Source organism: Sorex araneus, chromosome 1 (genome assembly GCF_027595985.1).
Source record: "Sorex araneus isolate mSorAra2 chromosome 1, mSorAra2.pri, whole genome shotgun sequence".
Taxonomy (NCBI): Eukaryota; Metazoa; Chordata; class Mammalia; order Eulipotyphla; family Soricidae; genus Sorex; species Sorex araneus.
In genome coordinates this window covers 299,971,360-299,985,138 of record NC_073302.1, presented here as the reverse complement: position 1 = coordinate 299,985,138, position 13,779 = coordinate 299,971,360, and the positions used below count along the sequence as shown (strand labels likewise).

Sequence of the window (13,779 nt, the reverse complement as noted above, 5' to 3'; positions counted from 1 at the left end):
GTGAAGTTGCTTTCGTTTGCTTGTTTGCTTGGGGGCCACCCCAGGCTGTGCTCAGAGCTGACTCCTGGCTCTGTGTTCGGGAATCATTCCTAACTCTGCTTAGGGCTGACTCCTGCCTCTGTGCTCAGAGCTGACTCCTGGCTCTGTGCTCAGGGATCCTATGTGGTGCTGGGTGCTGTATTCTCTCTCTCTGGCGCTGAGTTGTTTTTGTGGGGGATGAGTTGCCTTACCGAGGCTGCAACCCTAAATCTAAGGTTTGAGAGCTCAATGGTGAGTGAAGAAACGTGGAGAAGCAACAACTGAGGGTCAGACACCCGGCTCGGTGTTGCGGCGACTGTCAGTCTTTGCGGAGGGGCTCATACAGGGCCTCCGGGTTGCCGGTGACGCAGCATTCGAGCCGGAACTGGCAGAGGTCCACGAGCATCTCGCTCTTGTAGCACTCCAGTCTACAGGTGCCGGCGCCGCCCTTGCCGCAGGATTTGTGCAACTCCGACAGGACCGGATGGCTTATGCCTGCAAGAGGAGGGACGTCACCAGGCGAACGCCCTTCACCCCGACATCACCTGAGACTGAAAGAAGCGGGGGAGAGGTCCGTGCCAGAGGGCAAAGGAGGCGGAGGCAGGGCCCGCACCGCCCGAGGCTCAGACACTGATTTGGGACCTTCAGTGCCAAACTGGCCTGGTTTGACTGTGCTTAAGCCACCCAGTCTGTGGGATTTGTCTGGGAGGGTCTGAGCGGACACACTCCGTAACTCGGAAACCTCCCAGCTCCATCACTACACACCATTTTTAGCTTTGGGGTCACGCCTGGCAGTGCTCAACGGTCACTCCTGGCTCTGCACTTGGGAATTGCTCCTGGTGGTGCTCGGAGGACCCTAAGGGATGCTGGGAATTGAACCGGAGTCAGCTGCATGCAAGGCAAACACCCTCCCCACTGTACTATCGTTGTCCCATGGTCAATAAACCCGAAATCAGTGTTTCTCAACCTTTTCTCCCCCTTTCTCTTTTTCACTTTATCTTTTTGGGGGCCACACCTGGCAGTGCTCAGGGGTCCCTTTTGGGCTGAGGCTTGGCAGGCAATGCTGGGGCCAAGCCAGGATTGGGCCACGGCACGTGTGGGGTGAGGGCCTGAACCCTGTACAGCCCGGCAGCCTGTCTCCACTTCTGACCTCGTTTCCCCTGGTGCCCACTCATGCTGTGCCCACCCCCACTTTCGAGATTTGTCTCCCTTGGGGCGCGCTGGGGGCACACAGCTGGTGCGGGGAGCGGGGGGTATTGAGAAATGCCGCTCTAAATAGCTAAGTTTTCTACGCCATGCAGTCATTTACACATCAATCATCATTTTTTTCCTCAGGTTTAACATTTTGCTCCCCACACTGGAGGGGCATGGGGGTGGGGCCCAGCGTTGTGGTGGTGGGGGACCAAGGGGCCCACCCGAATGTAGAACATGCATAGCAGCAGAGCTCCCAGACCCCAGCCGGGCTTTAGAGCCCCTGTGCCCTGCTGGGTACACACCTGAGCAAGAGCTAGACCCTCAGCATAGACAAGCAGGGACACGGAGGCCCAGGAGCGCGTGTGCGGGATGCTGCACCTGCCGGGCATGTGCTCGGAGGAGATTCGGGCTTCCTCTCCCGTGACCCTGTTACTCTGCAGAACCATCAGGGCACGAATGTTGCTTTTCATGCATCCGGGAGCATGACAAAGCAAAGGTGTTCGTATCTGGCCATCAGAAGAAATTCGGGCCACTCTTTTCTTTCTTTCTCGGACCCCTGGCCATTTCATGATGTCCTGGAGCATATCTGTCCAGTGAGAGACACAAAGGGGACATGGGCACTGGCAGGGCAGGACAGAAGCCAGCCCGGATGGATACAATGGTTCACAGAGCAAGGCAAGATGTTCTTGCACCAGCGGTGGGCGAGGGTATGCTAGGTGCGGTTCTGGGATGTTCTGCGGCTGTGGATTCACTGCCATAAACCACAGTGGACTCGCTTCATCCACTGCCTCAAGAGGTCTGGGTTGTGTGGGTGCTTATGCACAGCCAGCTAAACCCCACGGCTTAAGATCCAGTCCAGGTGTGTGGAGAATATGCAAGGAGGGGAGATACTCACGAAACCCCACATCATCATGATGTGAACAGGCTCAGGAGTGCTGAGTTAAAGCACTCTTCTCATGAGTTGAAATCTCGGCTTATTAAAAATGGAATTTCCTGGGGGGCTGGAGCGATAGCACAGCGGGGAGGGCATTCGCTTTGCACACGGCCGACCCAGGTTCGATTTCCAGCATCTCATCTGGTCCCCCAAGCACTGCCAGGAGTGATTCCTGAGTGCATGAGCCAGGAGTAACCCCTGTGCAATGCCAGGTGTGACCCAAAAACAAACAAACAAACAAAAAATTGAGATTTCCTTCTTTCTCTTTTGGCAGTGAAGTGAAAATACAGGTTTGATTTGAGAGCTTTGAGGAGTCGGGGGAGAGATAGAGAGGGAGAGAGAATCACATGCTCAAGAGAGAAGGTGGGCTTCTCTGGAGTGGAGAGGGGGCCCACACCACGCCGGCATCAGACAGGACAGCATGAAGGTCACTCCTCAGGAGGGGCGATGCAGGTGCCACCTGTGCTTGGTAGTGCTCCGTGGGCACCGCAGCACATGCACTAAGGGTGAGGTTTCTGAGCAGCTCTGGCCGCATTGGACCTCGTCGGAAGGAGGCTCGCGTGTCCCTCTCCCCTCATGCTGCTGGACCCGACTAAACATTGCGACACACCAGCTCCTCCATTCTCTTCAGCTGAGCTGTTCCAGATCCACCCCCACCCCACATGAACGTGGGGTTGCAAAGAGTGAATTAACTGCAAGTCATTTCAGTGCTTTAGGACAAGGGTAACAAACAGTGTCCTGGTTATTTGCTGGCTTATTGTGCGTGGCTGCACCCGTGGTGTTCAGGGCTGACTCCTGGCTCTGTGCTCAGGGATCACAGCTGGCGGACTCGGGGGACACCCCTGGAATGGCAGGGAGCTAACAGAGAGAGCTGCATGCAAGGCAAGTGCCTTAGCAGCCCGGGGGCAGCTTCTCCAGCCCGGTTGTTTGCTGGGCTTGATGGTCATGCTTGGCCGTGTTCTGCTTTCGGGGCAAGCAGCAGTGTCAAAATTGGACGGAGACCAGCCGTGTAGGGACGATGGCCCTGAGCAGCTGCCCCGTGTCCAGCGGGTTCTGCCCCGAGCCCGCCTCTCCCGCCCGGCCCGCTCCTGCCTTTCCATTGCAGGATGAGTGTTCTGAGAAGCTGAGACTTCTGTTCTGTTGGGGGCCACACCTGGTGGGCCTCGGGGCTGACTCCTGGCTTTGTGCTTCAAGGATCACTCCTTGAGCACAGGATTGGGGGCCCTCCTAGGAGACCGGGGATCAAACCAGCTCAGTTTTATTTTACCTTTTTGCTTTTTTGGGTCACACCCAGCAATGCACAGGGGTTACTCCTGGTTCATGCACTCAGGAATCACTCCAGGCGGTGCTTGGGGGACCATGTGGGATGCTGGGAATCGAACCCGGGTTGGCCTCGTGCAAGGCAAATGCTCTCCCCGATGTACTATTGCCCCAGCCCCCCAGCTCAGTTTTGAGCAAGGCCAGTGGCCTCCCTGCTGCCTCTCTGGCCCGGGAGAAGCTCGGGCAGTGGCCACCGAGCCTGTCCAGAGGCTTCTGCTGCTGGGACAGTTCAGGGCTTGGCGTTGGGGGACGTGCTCTGAGGGGCTCAGTGGAATCGCGTCTACACAAGCCGCCGCCCCCAGCCCGCGGGGTCCCCATTTACCTGCCAGTGTGGAGGTATCCCCATTTACCTGCCAGTGTGGAGGTCGTGGAGAACGAAAAGAAGAGGAGAATGAGGAGAAACTTCATGGTGAGGGGAGCAGTGGGGAGAAGCCTCACAGCCTGGGAGCCTGGCGGCCGGGTCTGACTGGGCTGGCAGAGACCTGGGCGCTGCCCTCGGCGGTGTGGACGGTGGGTGCCCTCAGGAGGCAGCTGCCCCGCCCAAGCTCTAAGGAGGCACAAACAGCTCTTTCCTGCTGAGCAGCTTCTGCCAGAAAAGCTGCACCCCCCCATCCCCACCCCCCCTGAGCTGGGCTTTTCACAGGGGCCGAGGCTGGAACTACCTGCTTTTCCTCTTTCTTTTTGGTTTTGGGCCACACCTGGCAGTGCTCAGGGCTGACCCCTGGCTCTGCACTCAGGAATTGCTCCTGGCGGTGCTCAGGGGACCTATGGCATGCCGGAGGTTGAACCCAGGTCAGCCGTGTGCCAGGTAGTGCCTGACTGTTTCTCCGGCCCTGTCTCATTTCTAATTTTTCCCCCATTGGTTAGCAATACTATAGATTTTTTAAAAAATAGTATCTTTGGTCCCAGCTGGTAGTGCTTGGGGTTTACTCTTGGTTCTGTGCTCAGGGGTCACTGCCCGAGGGGTTTGGAGACCCGTATAGGGTGCCAGAGGTTGAATCCCGGTGGGATTTGGCCACATGTTAACCAAATACCTTAACCCCCATACTACTTCTCCAGCTCTGCTCTTAATATTTTAAGTAAATGAAATCTAGCTAGTTTGGTGCTCGTGTCATAATGGAAGCAGATGCGGGTCTAGGAACTGTGTGGGCTGCTAAGACCAAGGAAAGAGTTGCACTTGAGCCCTTCCTAGAGACCACCCACGACTTCGTTTTTTTTTTTTTGGTTTTTTTTTGGTTTTTGGGTCACACACAGCTATGCACAGGGGTTACTCCTGGCTCTGCACTCAGGAATTACTCCTGGTGGTGCTCAGGGGACCATATGGGATGCTGGGAATCGAACCCGGATTGGCCACATGCAAGGCAAACGCCCTCCCCTCTGTGCTATCTCTCCAGCCCCAAACTCTTGCTGTCTTAAGACATCTTTATGAGGTATACATGACACAAAATGTCAAATGTTAGACTATATGACTTGATACGTTTGGACATATGGGTGCCTTTGTGAACCCAGTCTCCTGTTTGAGATAAATAAAATAAAATAAACAACCCTAACTGTTCTCCCCACAGGACTTCTAGACTTTTCCCTGCACAGCCGGTAAGAGAATCTGTGAGTTTAAGGGGGAGACTTGTGCCGTGTGGACCCTCTCCTGAGGCAGCCCTGCTGCTGAAATCCTGAAGTCCTGCTGCCTTTCCACCCTGCTAAGGTTCTGGCTGGGGTAACTGGCTCGCAGGCTGCTTAATTAGCGTGTTTTGCTCGTGGGAGGCCGAATATCTCGAGAGCATAGAATATTCCCTATTTTCATAACCACTTAAGTTTTAACAAATCCCAGGCTTCACTTAGACCACAGAGAATGACGGACAAGTTTCCAAGCGACGTAGTCCAGATGACATTCTCTGTCCTCGTGAAGGCATTGCGAATACGCGGAGAGCTTCCACGGGGCTCAGGGGCTACTTACGGACTTTACACGGTTAACTTAAAGCCTTCACAGCACCCTGGTGGCCCATCCTACTGATAGGGACCCTGAGGTAGGAGGGACGCCCCGGGCAGGGAGTGCTGAGGTCGGTCACTGTTGGGAAGGGGAGATGGCAGGAGAGATGACACTGTGCCACTTGGTTATTAAGTACCGAAATCAATATAAGTTCAACAGGAAGAGAGTGTAAGTCTTGATACAATTTATTTCTTTTCATCTAAGCAGGAAATAATCATGGCTTTCTTTTTTCCATCCTATTGTTTATTCTTCTAGAAATCGGCAATTTTCTTCTGCAGCCGAGAAAGACGCGTGTGGATGCTGACACTTTATTTGTTCTTCGCAGAGTTAGGGTCTACCTTGGTCAGGCAGCATATGGTCCCGTTGCGGCAGTACCGGGCCCGGTACTCACTACGGTCACACTCCATCCGGCATAAGCAACTCTTGAAAAAAAGAGAGCTCTTGGCATCTGAAGAGAAAATGTCGTGTTACTTCTTTATGCATACTCAAATGGCAGAGATATTCATTTAATTAGTTTTGGTGCTACACCAGGCCAGGCTCAGGGGTTATTCCTGGCTCTGCAGTCAAAGATCACTGCTGGCAGGCTCAGGGGAGACCATCTGGGGTGCCGGGGATTGAACCTGAATCTGTGGGTGCCTGGCTAGCACCCTTCCCGCTGAACTGTTGAGCTGGCCCCGCTGAAATATTTCATACTACATTAAAACATCAACAGAAATCTTTTTTTTTTTTTTTTTGCTTTTTGGGTCACACCTGGCAATGCACAGGGGTCACTCCTGGCTCTGCACTCAGGAATTACCCCTGGCTGTGCTCAGGGGATCATATGGGAGGCTGGGAATGGAACCTGGGTCGGCCGCGTGCAAGGCAAATGCCCTACCCGCTGTGCTATTGCTCCAGCCCCTCAACAGAAATCTTAACTAGGAAAAGAAAAATAACAAACTAGAACATAAAGAAAAAAGTAGAAATATTGAATACATGTAGCAGTTTTTATTTCTGTGACCAGAACAGATAAATGAGAGAGTTGTTCCCAGGGTATTGATGAGGTTTGGGGGCCACGGTTGGGAGGCCGTGTGGTGCTGGGGGCTGGCTCTGGAGACCCTGCAGGCAAATCATCCCCCAATCTGATGAGAACAATCATGGCACATCTGACTGGAAAAGGAATGAGTCACTTCTCGGGCAGGCTCCTTGATGCGAGAAGGAATGTTTGACTTTTTTTTTTTAATTTTAATTTTTAATGAATCACCGTGAGGTACAGTTACAAACTTAGAAACCTTCGTGCTTATGTTTCAGTTATACAATGCTCGAGTACCCATCCATCCATCAGTGCCCATTCTCCACCACCGATGATCCCAGTGTCCCTCCCCCCCTCCCCTACCCTCTGCCTCTGTGGCAGGCACATTCCTTTTTACTCTCTTTCTCTCCTTTTGGGTGTTACACGGTTTGCAATACGGTTACTAAGTGGTCATCATGTTTGGTCCATAGTCTACATTCAGCACGCGTCTCCCATCCTGAGCAACTCTTAAGAGTAAATGGGGGGCTGGAGCGGTAGCATAGCGGGTAGGGTGTTTGGCTTGCACGCGGCCGACCCGGGTTCGATTCCCAGCAACCCATATGGTCCTCTGAGCACCGCCAGGGGTGATTCCTGAGTGCAGAGCCAGGAGTAACCCCTGTGCATTGCCAGGTGTGACCCAAAAAAGCAAAAAACAAAACAAAACAAAAAAAGAGTAAGTGGGCCTCCAGGCTCTGGGACAAATGAAGATGCAGAGCCGGTGAGGATGGGAGGCTTCTCTCTTGCTGCTGTACTCTGTGGGTGCAATCAAAAGCCAGCTGAGAATGAGAAGAGGGAGAGGGCCTTTCCCTCCGCAACCCACGAGCTGGGCAGGAAGCTGTCAAGATGGGCCGGCTCCCGCTTGCCTGGGCTTCTTGGCGGGCTTTCTCTCCTCGTTCTCTCGCTGCCTCTCCACTCCCTCCTCTCACTTCCTTCCATCTCTCTGGTTTGTAACTTTAACTTTCCTAAGCTCTAGAGCCATCCTTTCTCGACTTTTCAGTCTGTCACTGTAGCACTGTCCTCCCATTGCTCATCGATTTGCTCAAGCGGGCACCAGTAACATCTCCATTGTGAGACTTGTTACTATTTTTGGCATATCGAATACGCCACAGGGAGCTTGCCAGGCTCTGCCGTGCGGGCGAGATACTCTCAGTAGCTTGCCGGGCTCTCTGAGAGGGGCAGAGGAATCGAACCTGGGTCGGCCGTGTGCGAGGCAAATGCCCTACCCACTGTGCTATCGCTCCGGCCTATCTTCCTTCATAAAAAAAGAAGTCCAAAATTCAAGACCAATACAAGTCCATCCACATAAAATTAATTGCTACTTAAAACTTTAGTGTTATAGACACTTTTTGCAGAGAGTCTCTTGTCCGAGCACCTGGCTGTCTTCCCCGGGGCCCCTCGGAGCGGATGGGCTTCAGCTTCCCTTCCCGCCCCGAGCAGAGCTTCCGGTGGCTGAAGACCTCCAGAGCCTAGCCAGAGCCATGCTCAAGGTCTCTCTCCACACATTCGGACGAGCCTCACACATGAAGGTACCAGCAGAAGAATCCAGGTGTTGAGACCTCCAAGCCTGCTCGGATCAGAACTGGTCCTCCTCTGCCTAGATTTCCCATTTCCCAGTAGCTAGATGGTCACACCCAGGGACTGCCCCTGATACCGTGTAATCCCATCAACAGCCAGCATCCAGAGACTTAAAAGCAAGCTCCTGGAAGCCTGAAGCCACTTTGTGGCCGTGCGATATCTTATAGCCTACTTCTCCCCCTGGGAGAACTTGGCAAACTACCAGGAGTTTCCTGCCCATGGTGTACTAATATGCCAAAACCAGTAACAAGCTGGGTCTCATTCCCCTGACCCTGAAAGAGCCTCCAATGAGGCGTCGTTGGGAAGGACGAGTAGAGAGAGGCTTCTAAAAATCTGAGGGCTAGGACGCATGGAGATGTTACTGAGACCGCTAGAGAAATTCAACAATCAATGGGATGATGATGATGATGATGATGATGATGATGATGATACACTTTTACTCATATTTTGCCACAAATCAAGAGTTTTCAATAGCAGTTCCTAGGCAAAAACATTTTGGATCCAGCCACTAGAGGGCAATAGTGAGGCATGGGGATTAGACAGTTGTAGATGGAAAAGCATTTTTTTCTTGCTTTCAAACTTCAATATTATCTTTGTTTTTTCCCTGCTTTGTACATTCAACATTATTTTCAAATTATGTGCTTCTAATGGCCAATGTCCTCTATTTATATTCTAACACCAATGCAAAATGTATTCACGCTTATGTATAAAAACATCCTTAGGAACAAAATAAGAATAACTTTGAGTTCTGCAATGGCTTTTTTTAAAAAGTTTTTGCCAGTTAACATTTAATATGATTGAAACTTTACAGTTATGGGGCACCAATTCCAGAGTAAGAGTCACTTGGAAAAAAAAAGGCACCAATAGGACAAAGGTGAATTTAATTCTTTCACAGTAACTTAAAAAATCAGCTTGGTTTCTCTCATAATTGGTCTACTATTTTAACTTTTGCCATACAAGTGTTATTCACCCCAGTTCTTTAACATTTGCGGCAACTTTAGCTTCAGTACCTCTGTTCATTTATAATTTATAACAAATATATGTATCATCAATCATTTTTACAGAAAATAAACCTCCCAATTTGCTGCCTGACTTGAAGTGGTTTTCTTTTTAAAATTTTTTTTTAATTTTTAAAATTTTTTTTACAGACTTACAACTTTTCGTGCTTGTGTTTCAGTCATACAATGCTCGAGTACCCATCCCTCCACCAGTGCCCGTTCTCCACCACCAATGATCCCAGTATCCCTCCCATCCCCCCATCCCATCCCAGCCCCCCCCCCCCCTCTGTGGCAGGGGATTCCCTTTTGTTCTCTCTCTCCTTCTGGGTGTTGTGGTTTGCAATAGAGGCATTGAGTGACCATCGTGTTTCATTTATAGTCTACTTTCAGCGCGTATCTCCCATCCCCAGCAGGTCCTCAAAACACACCTTACCTGGTGTTCCCTTCTCTATCTGAGCAGCCTTTTCCTCCAGCATGTGAGGCCAGCTTCCAAGCCGTGGAGCCAACCTCCTGGTACTTATCTCTACTATTCTTGGGTGCTAGTCTCCCATCCTGTTACTTTATATTCCACAGATGAGTGCAATCTTTCTATGTCTGTCTCTTCTTTTTTTGACTCATTTCACTTAGCATGATACTTTCCATATTGATCCACTTATATGCAAAGGTCATGACTTCATCTTTTCTAACAGCAGCATAGTATTCCATTGTGTAGATGTACCAAAGTTTCTCTAACCAGTCATCTGTTCTCGGGCACTCGGGCTTTTTTCCAGATTCTGGCTATTGTAAACAGTGCTGCAATGAACATTCGAGTGCAAATGTCATTTCGATTATAGTTTTTTGCCTCTCCGGGATATATTCCCCGGAGTGTATTGCTGGGTCAAATGGGAGCTCAATTTCTAATTTTTTGAGAAGCATCCATACTGTTTTCCAAAAGGGCTGAACCAGTCGGCATTCCCACCAGCAGTGTAGGAGGGTCCCTTTCTCCCCACATCCACACCAACAGCAGTTGCTTTTGTTCTTTGGATGAGTGCCTGTCTCTGTGGTGTGAGGTGGTATCTCATAGTTATTTTAATCTGCATCTCTCTGATGATTAGTGATGAAGAGCATTTTTTCATGTACCTTTTTGCCATTCATATTTCTTCCTTGAGAAAGTTTCTGTTCACTTTATCACCCCATTATGATCATGTCTTGTGGTAAGATTCTTTTAGGTAAGATCTGTCTCTCAGGGACCAAGAGTTAGCACAACAGTTAGGCAGTTAGGATTCATGCCTAGCAAGCACCTTGCATGGATTCAATTCTGAGTTCCACCTGGTGCTAAGGCTCCACTGAGTACAGTCCCTGAGGCCACCTGCACCTCTGGGTGGCATCTCCCCGACATCCTGGCACCACAGTCTCGGACCCTGGCATTGGCCCAGGGCCCAGCAGGCAGAGGAGACTGCTAGTGGCTGCCCTCAAAAGACGTATTGCTCAGAAAATGTCAATCTATTGTCCAGCATTGGTGGCCAGAGGCAGGATCTGTTCCTGAATTTCCAGAATTTATTTACCCCACACAAGTGGGCCAGGTCCCGCTCCCCACCTCGGACTCTTGAGTCTCACAGAGGGTAGGTGGGAGCCCCGGCTTTCTGTGCCTGGCTGTTTCTCTCGGCTTCTCTCCAGGTCTGTCTGTGTGGTTGTCAGTGAGAACTCCCCTTGCTCTGAAGGTGGAACAAAGCCTCCAGGTTAAGTCTGAACCACTTTTCTTTTTCTCTGTTGTTCGTTTGTTCCGTCCATCAGTTGGCACTGGGGTTATTCCCGTGACTCTCGTGAATAAGGCGATGGGAGAATCCACCTCCACGATGTCCACCGGGCAATCTGCCCACGGCCTGTGCTGATACCTCTGTGCCCCCCGCACAGGTGTGACACTCGCTCCGACTTCCTCTCTCTGTTTTCTGGCTGCTCACTCAATTTCCTCAAAGACACCAGCACAGGGCTTGTTCTCGGGCGAGCCCGGGCGTTCCCTGCTCTGAGTTTGGTTGTCGGAGGGTCGCTGTTGTCTGTGACGCTGTTTCCCGGTGCTGCTCCTGGAGCTCGCGTGGCTGTTCCAGCCGTTCTGCTGCCCCGTGTGGGGGCGCAGCTCACGGTAGACTCAGGGCTTTACTCCATCATCCCTGTGCCCAGCTGTGGTCTCTGCCGTCTTCACCGCCCAGCCCTGGGACTGGCGACTCCGAAGGCCAGCCGGGCTGTGCTTCCCATACGACTTTGCAGTTCCTGCAGGTCTCGGCACATGAACAGTCCCTGAGCTCCCGAGTGCCGTGGCCCAGAGCTCCCGGAAGCCACTAGCTAGAAGCTTCGCTCTCTTGTTATTTCCCTAACTGGTATCAGGCACCAAGGCGGCCCTGCGTCTCCCGCGTGCCCTGTTCTCGGTGCCTCTGGGCACTCACCAGTTATGCTGAAATTTGCCGCGTTGGTCAGACCGGGACCGGATGAACTTCTTGGTCTTTGAGGGCTCTGAGTGGTCGCTCCCCAGGCCTCGTCGAAGAGAGCTTATTGATTGATTGATTGATTGATTGATTGATTGCTTTTTTTTGGGTCACACCTGGCTATGCACAGGGGTTACTCCTGGCTCTGCACTCAGGAATTACTCCTGGCGGTGCTCAGGGGACCATATGGGATGCTGGGATTAGAACCTGGGTCGGCCGCGTGCAAGGCAAATGCCCTACCCTCTGTGCTATCGCTCCAGCCCCGAAGAGAGCTTATTAATTACTCACTTTATCAAGTTTAGATAAAGTACCAGGCACTGGGGGGCAGCCTGGGTCATCTCTGGCCATGCGTGGCACGGGATTAGGCTCAGTACTTCCTGCTTGCCCCGCACACTCCCTTCGTCCATTCCAGGCCCTTCTAGCTGGGATCCCCAACAACGGGATGTTTCAGAGACCACAGTCCTGTGGCGGCACTGGGGTTCAAACTCGGGATCTCGTGCAGGGTGGGCAAGTGTTTCAGTCGCTCCTTCCCGCCTTTCCGTGGATGATGGCTCTGTGGGTCCTGCCTTGTCTGACCTGCTTTCATCCTCTGTGGAGACCGTCCGTTCTTCTTGCGCCCTCTTGTGGCGAAGCTCTGAAGTTCCAGAGCTCTGACCCTCTCCTGCCTTTCCCAGTGCTTTGGTTCCCACAGGGTGGGTCTGTTTTCTGTGGAAACCGTTTATTGAAATTTGCTCAAAGAACACAAACTGGATAGAAAACTGACCATGCCCGCGCCCTTCCCAAAGGTCAGAGCTGAAATGGGAAAGAGCCCCTCATTGTGTCTTCGGATGGATGAAACCAGATGTTTCTGAAGAGCAAACTGAAGAGAACTTTGGCCCCTCTGGAGAGGTTGGAAATACTGAGTGTCCCTCGGATACAAAAGTAAACAGAGAATACAGATATGAACTGGCTAAGACATTTTGTAAAATCAGATGCCATTGAATTGGATCTGGGAAGTGGGAAATGACGTTTCACAGCCGGAGGAACACAGCAATAATGTGATGCTAGGGGTTTTGACTGAGGTCAGCACGCAAACCGGAACCGAAGACTTAACGGCTGGTATTCTTAGGGCTGGAGTAATAGCACAGCGGGTAGGGCATTTGTCTTGCACGTGGCTGACCCGGGTTTGATTTCTCTGTCCCTCTCAGAGAGCCCGGCAAGCTACCAAGAGCGTCTCACCCGCAGAGCCTGGCAAGCTACCCGTGGTGTATTCGATATGCCAAAACAGTAACAAGTCTCACAATGGAGATGTTACTGGTGTCTGCTCGAGCAAATTGATCAGCAACGGGACGACAGTGACAGTGACATTATTAAGGATGTGGAAATGACAATAGTGGCAGTGGTGAGAATCAGAAAGCCTCTGGCCGCTTGAGTGAACATGATCATGCTGGGGGTGATGATGTCAGTCTGGACAGGGACGTGAAGACTGTAATGGCCCAACGGCATCTGGAGGAGAGGGTCAGTCACATGAAAGAAGGGCTGGACAGAGACACGTAGCACAGCAGAGACTGGCCGTCTGCCGTCTAAGGTGGTTATTCTGTAAAGGACTTTCAGTGTGCGAGACACAACTGTATCCGCGGTGCATGGACCCCTCTTGTTTTTCCTTCTCTCGGTGTGAAGAGTGAGCTGTTGCCCTGCTCTGCCTGATGGGGGAAGATTTCATACCTAGAATATAGCTGGCAGATCTTTTCCAGTTCTATTCCTTTCCCAGTGATAAGCTTTATCTCGCTTATACTGCAAATACAAAACGTTTATCATCTTACTATAGGAACTTCACATTTTTTTTTTTTTGCTTTTTGGGTCACACCAGGTGATGCACAGGGGTTACTCCTGGCTCTGCACTCAGGAATTACCCCTGGAGGTGCTCAGGGGACCATATGGGATGCTGGGAATCGAACCCGGGTCGGCCTCGTGCAAGGCAAACACCCTACCCGCTGTGCTATCGCTCCAGCCCCGAACTTCTCATTTCTTTATTTGCGTTGTACACACAATCACCGATGTGTTCCTCAGTCCCCAACACCCGAGGTCACCTCCACCCCCCTTCAGTTTTCTTGGTTTCGACTTTGCCCTCTGGGAGGGGGCTTGCCTGCTGTCTATGGTTTCCGACACTCGAGGGAGATCTCTTCTTGGCTTTCATTTATATTTTCATAACTTGGCAGTGTGAGGATTTCATGACTCGGGTACAATAACTCTTACCTTGAGGGAAT

At 51.6% G+C, this 13,779-nt stretch overlaps 1 protein-coding gene across 1 annotated transcript; it reads right to left on the bottom strand.

The window, feature by feature from the left end:
- Window positions 1-337: 337 nt before the first annotated feature.
- Window positions 338-8,864, bottom strand: DEFB134 (defensin beta 134). The gene is made up of 2 exons (XM_055127779.1): window positions 8,781-8,864; window positions 338-529 (listed from the first exon to the last, which is right to left on the bottom strand). The coding sequence occupies exons 1-2, from the start codon at window positions 8,862-8,864 to the stop codon at window positions 338-340; spliced, it is 276 nt and encodes a 91-aa protein (XP_054983754.1).
- Window positions 8,865-13,779: the final 4,915 nt, after the last annotated feature.

Coding starts and splice junctions, on each gene's coding strand:
- DEFB134 (XM_055127779.1), bottom strand. CDS start 8,864: ATGTTAACTGGCAAAAACTTTTTAAAAAAAGCCATTGCAGAACTCAAA. Junction 530..8,780: donor TCCTAAGGATGTTTTTATAC/ATAAGCGTGAAT, acceptor TCGCCTGGTGAC/GTCCCTCCTCTTGCAGGCAT.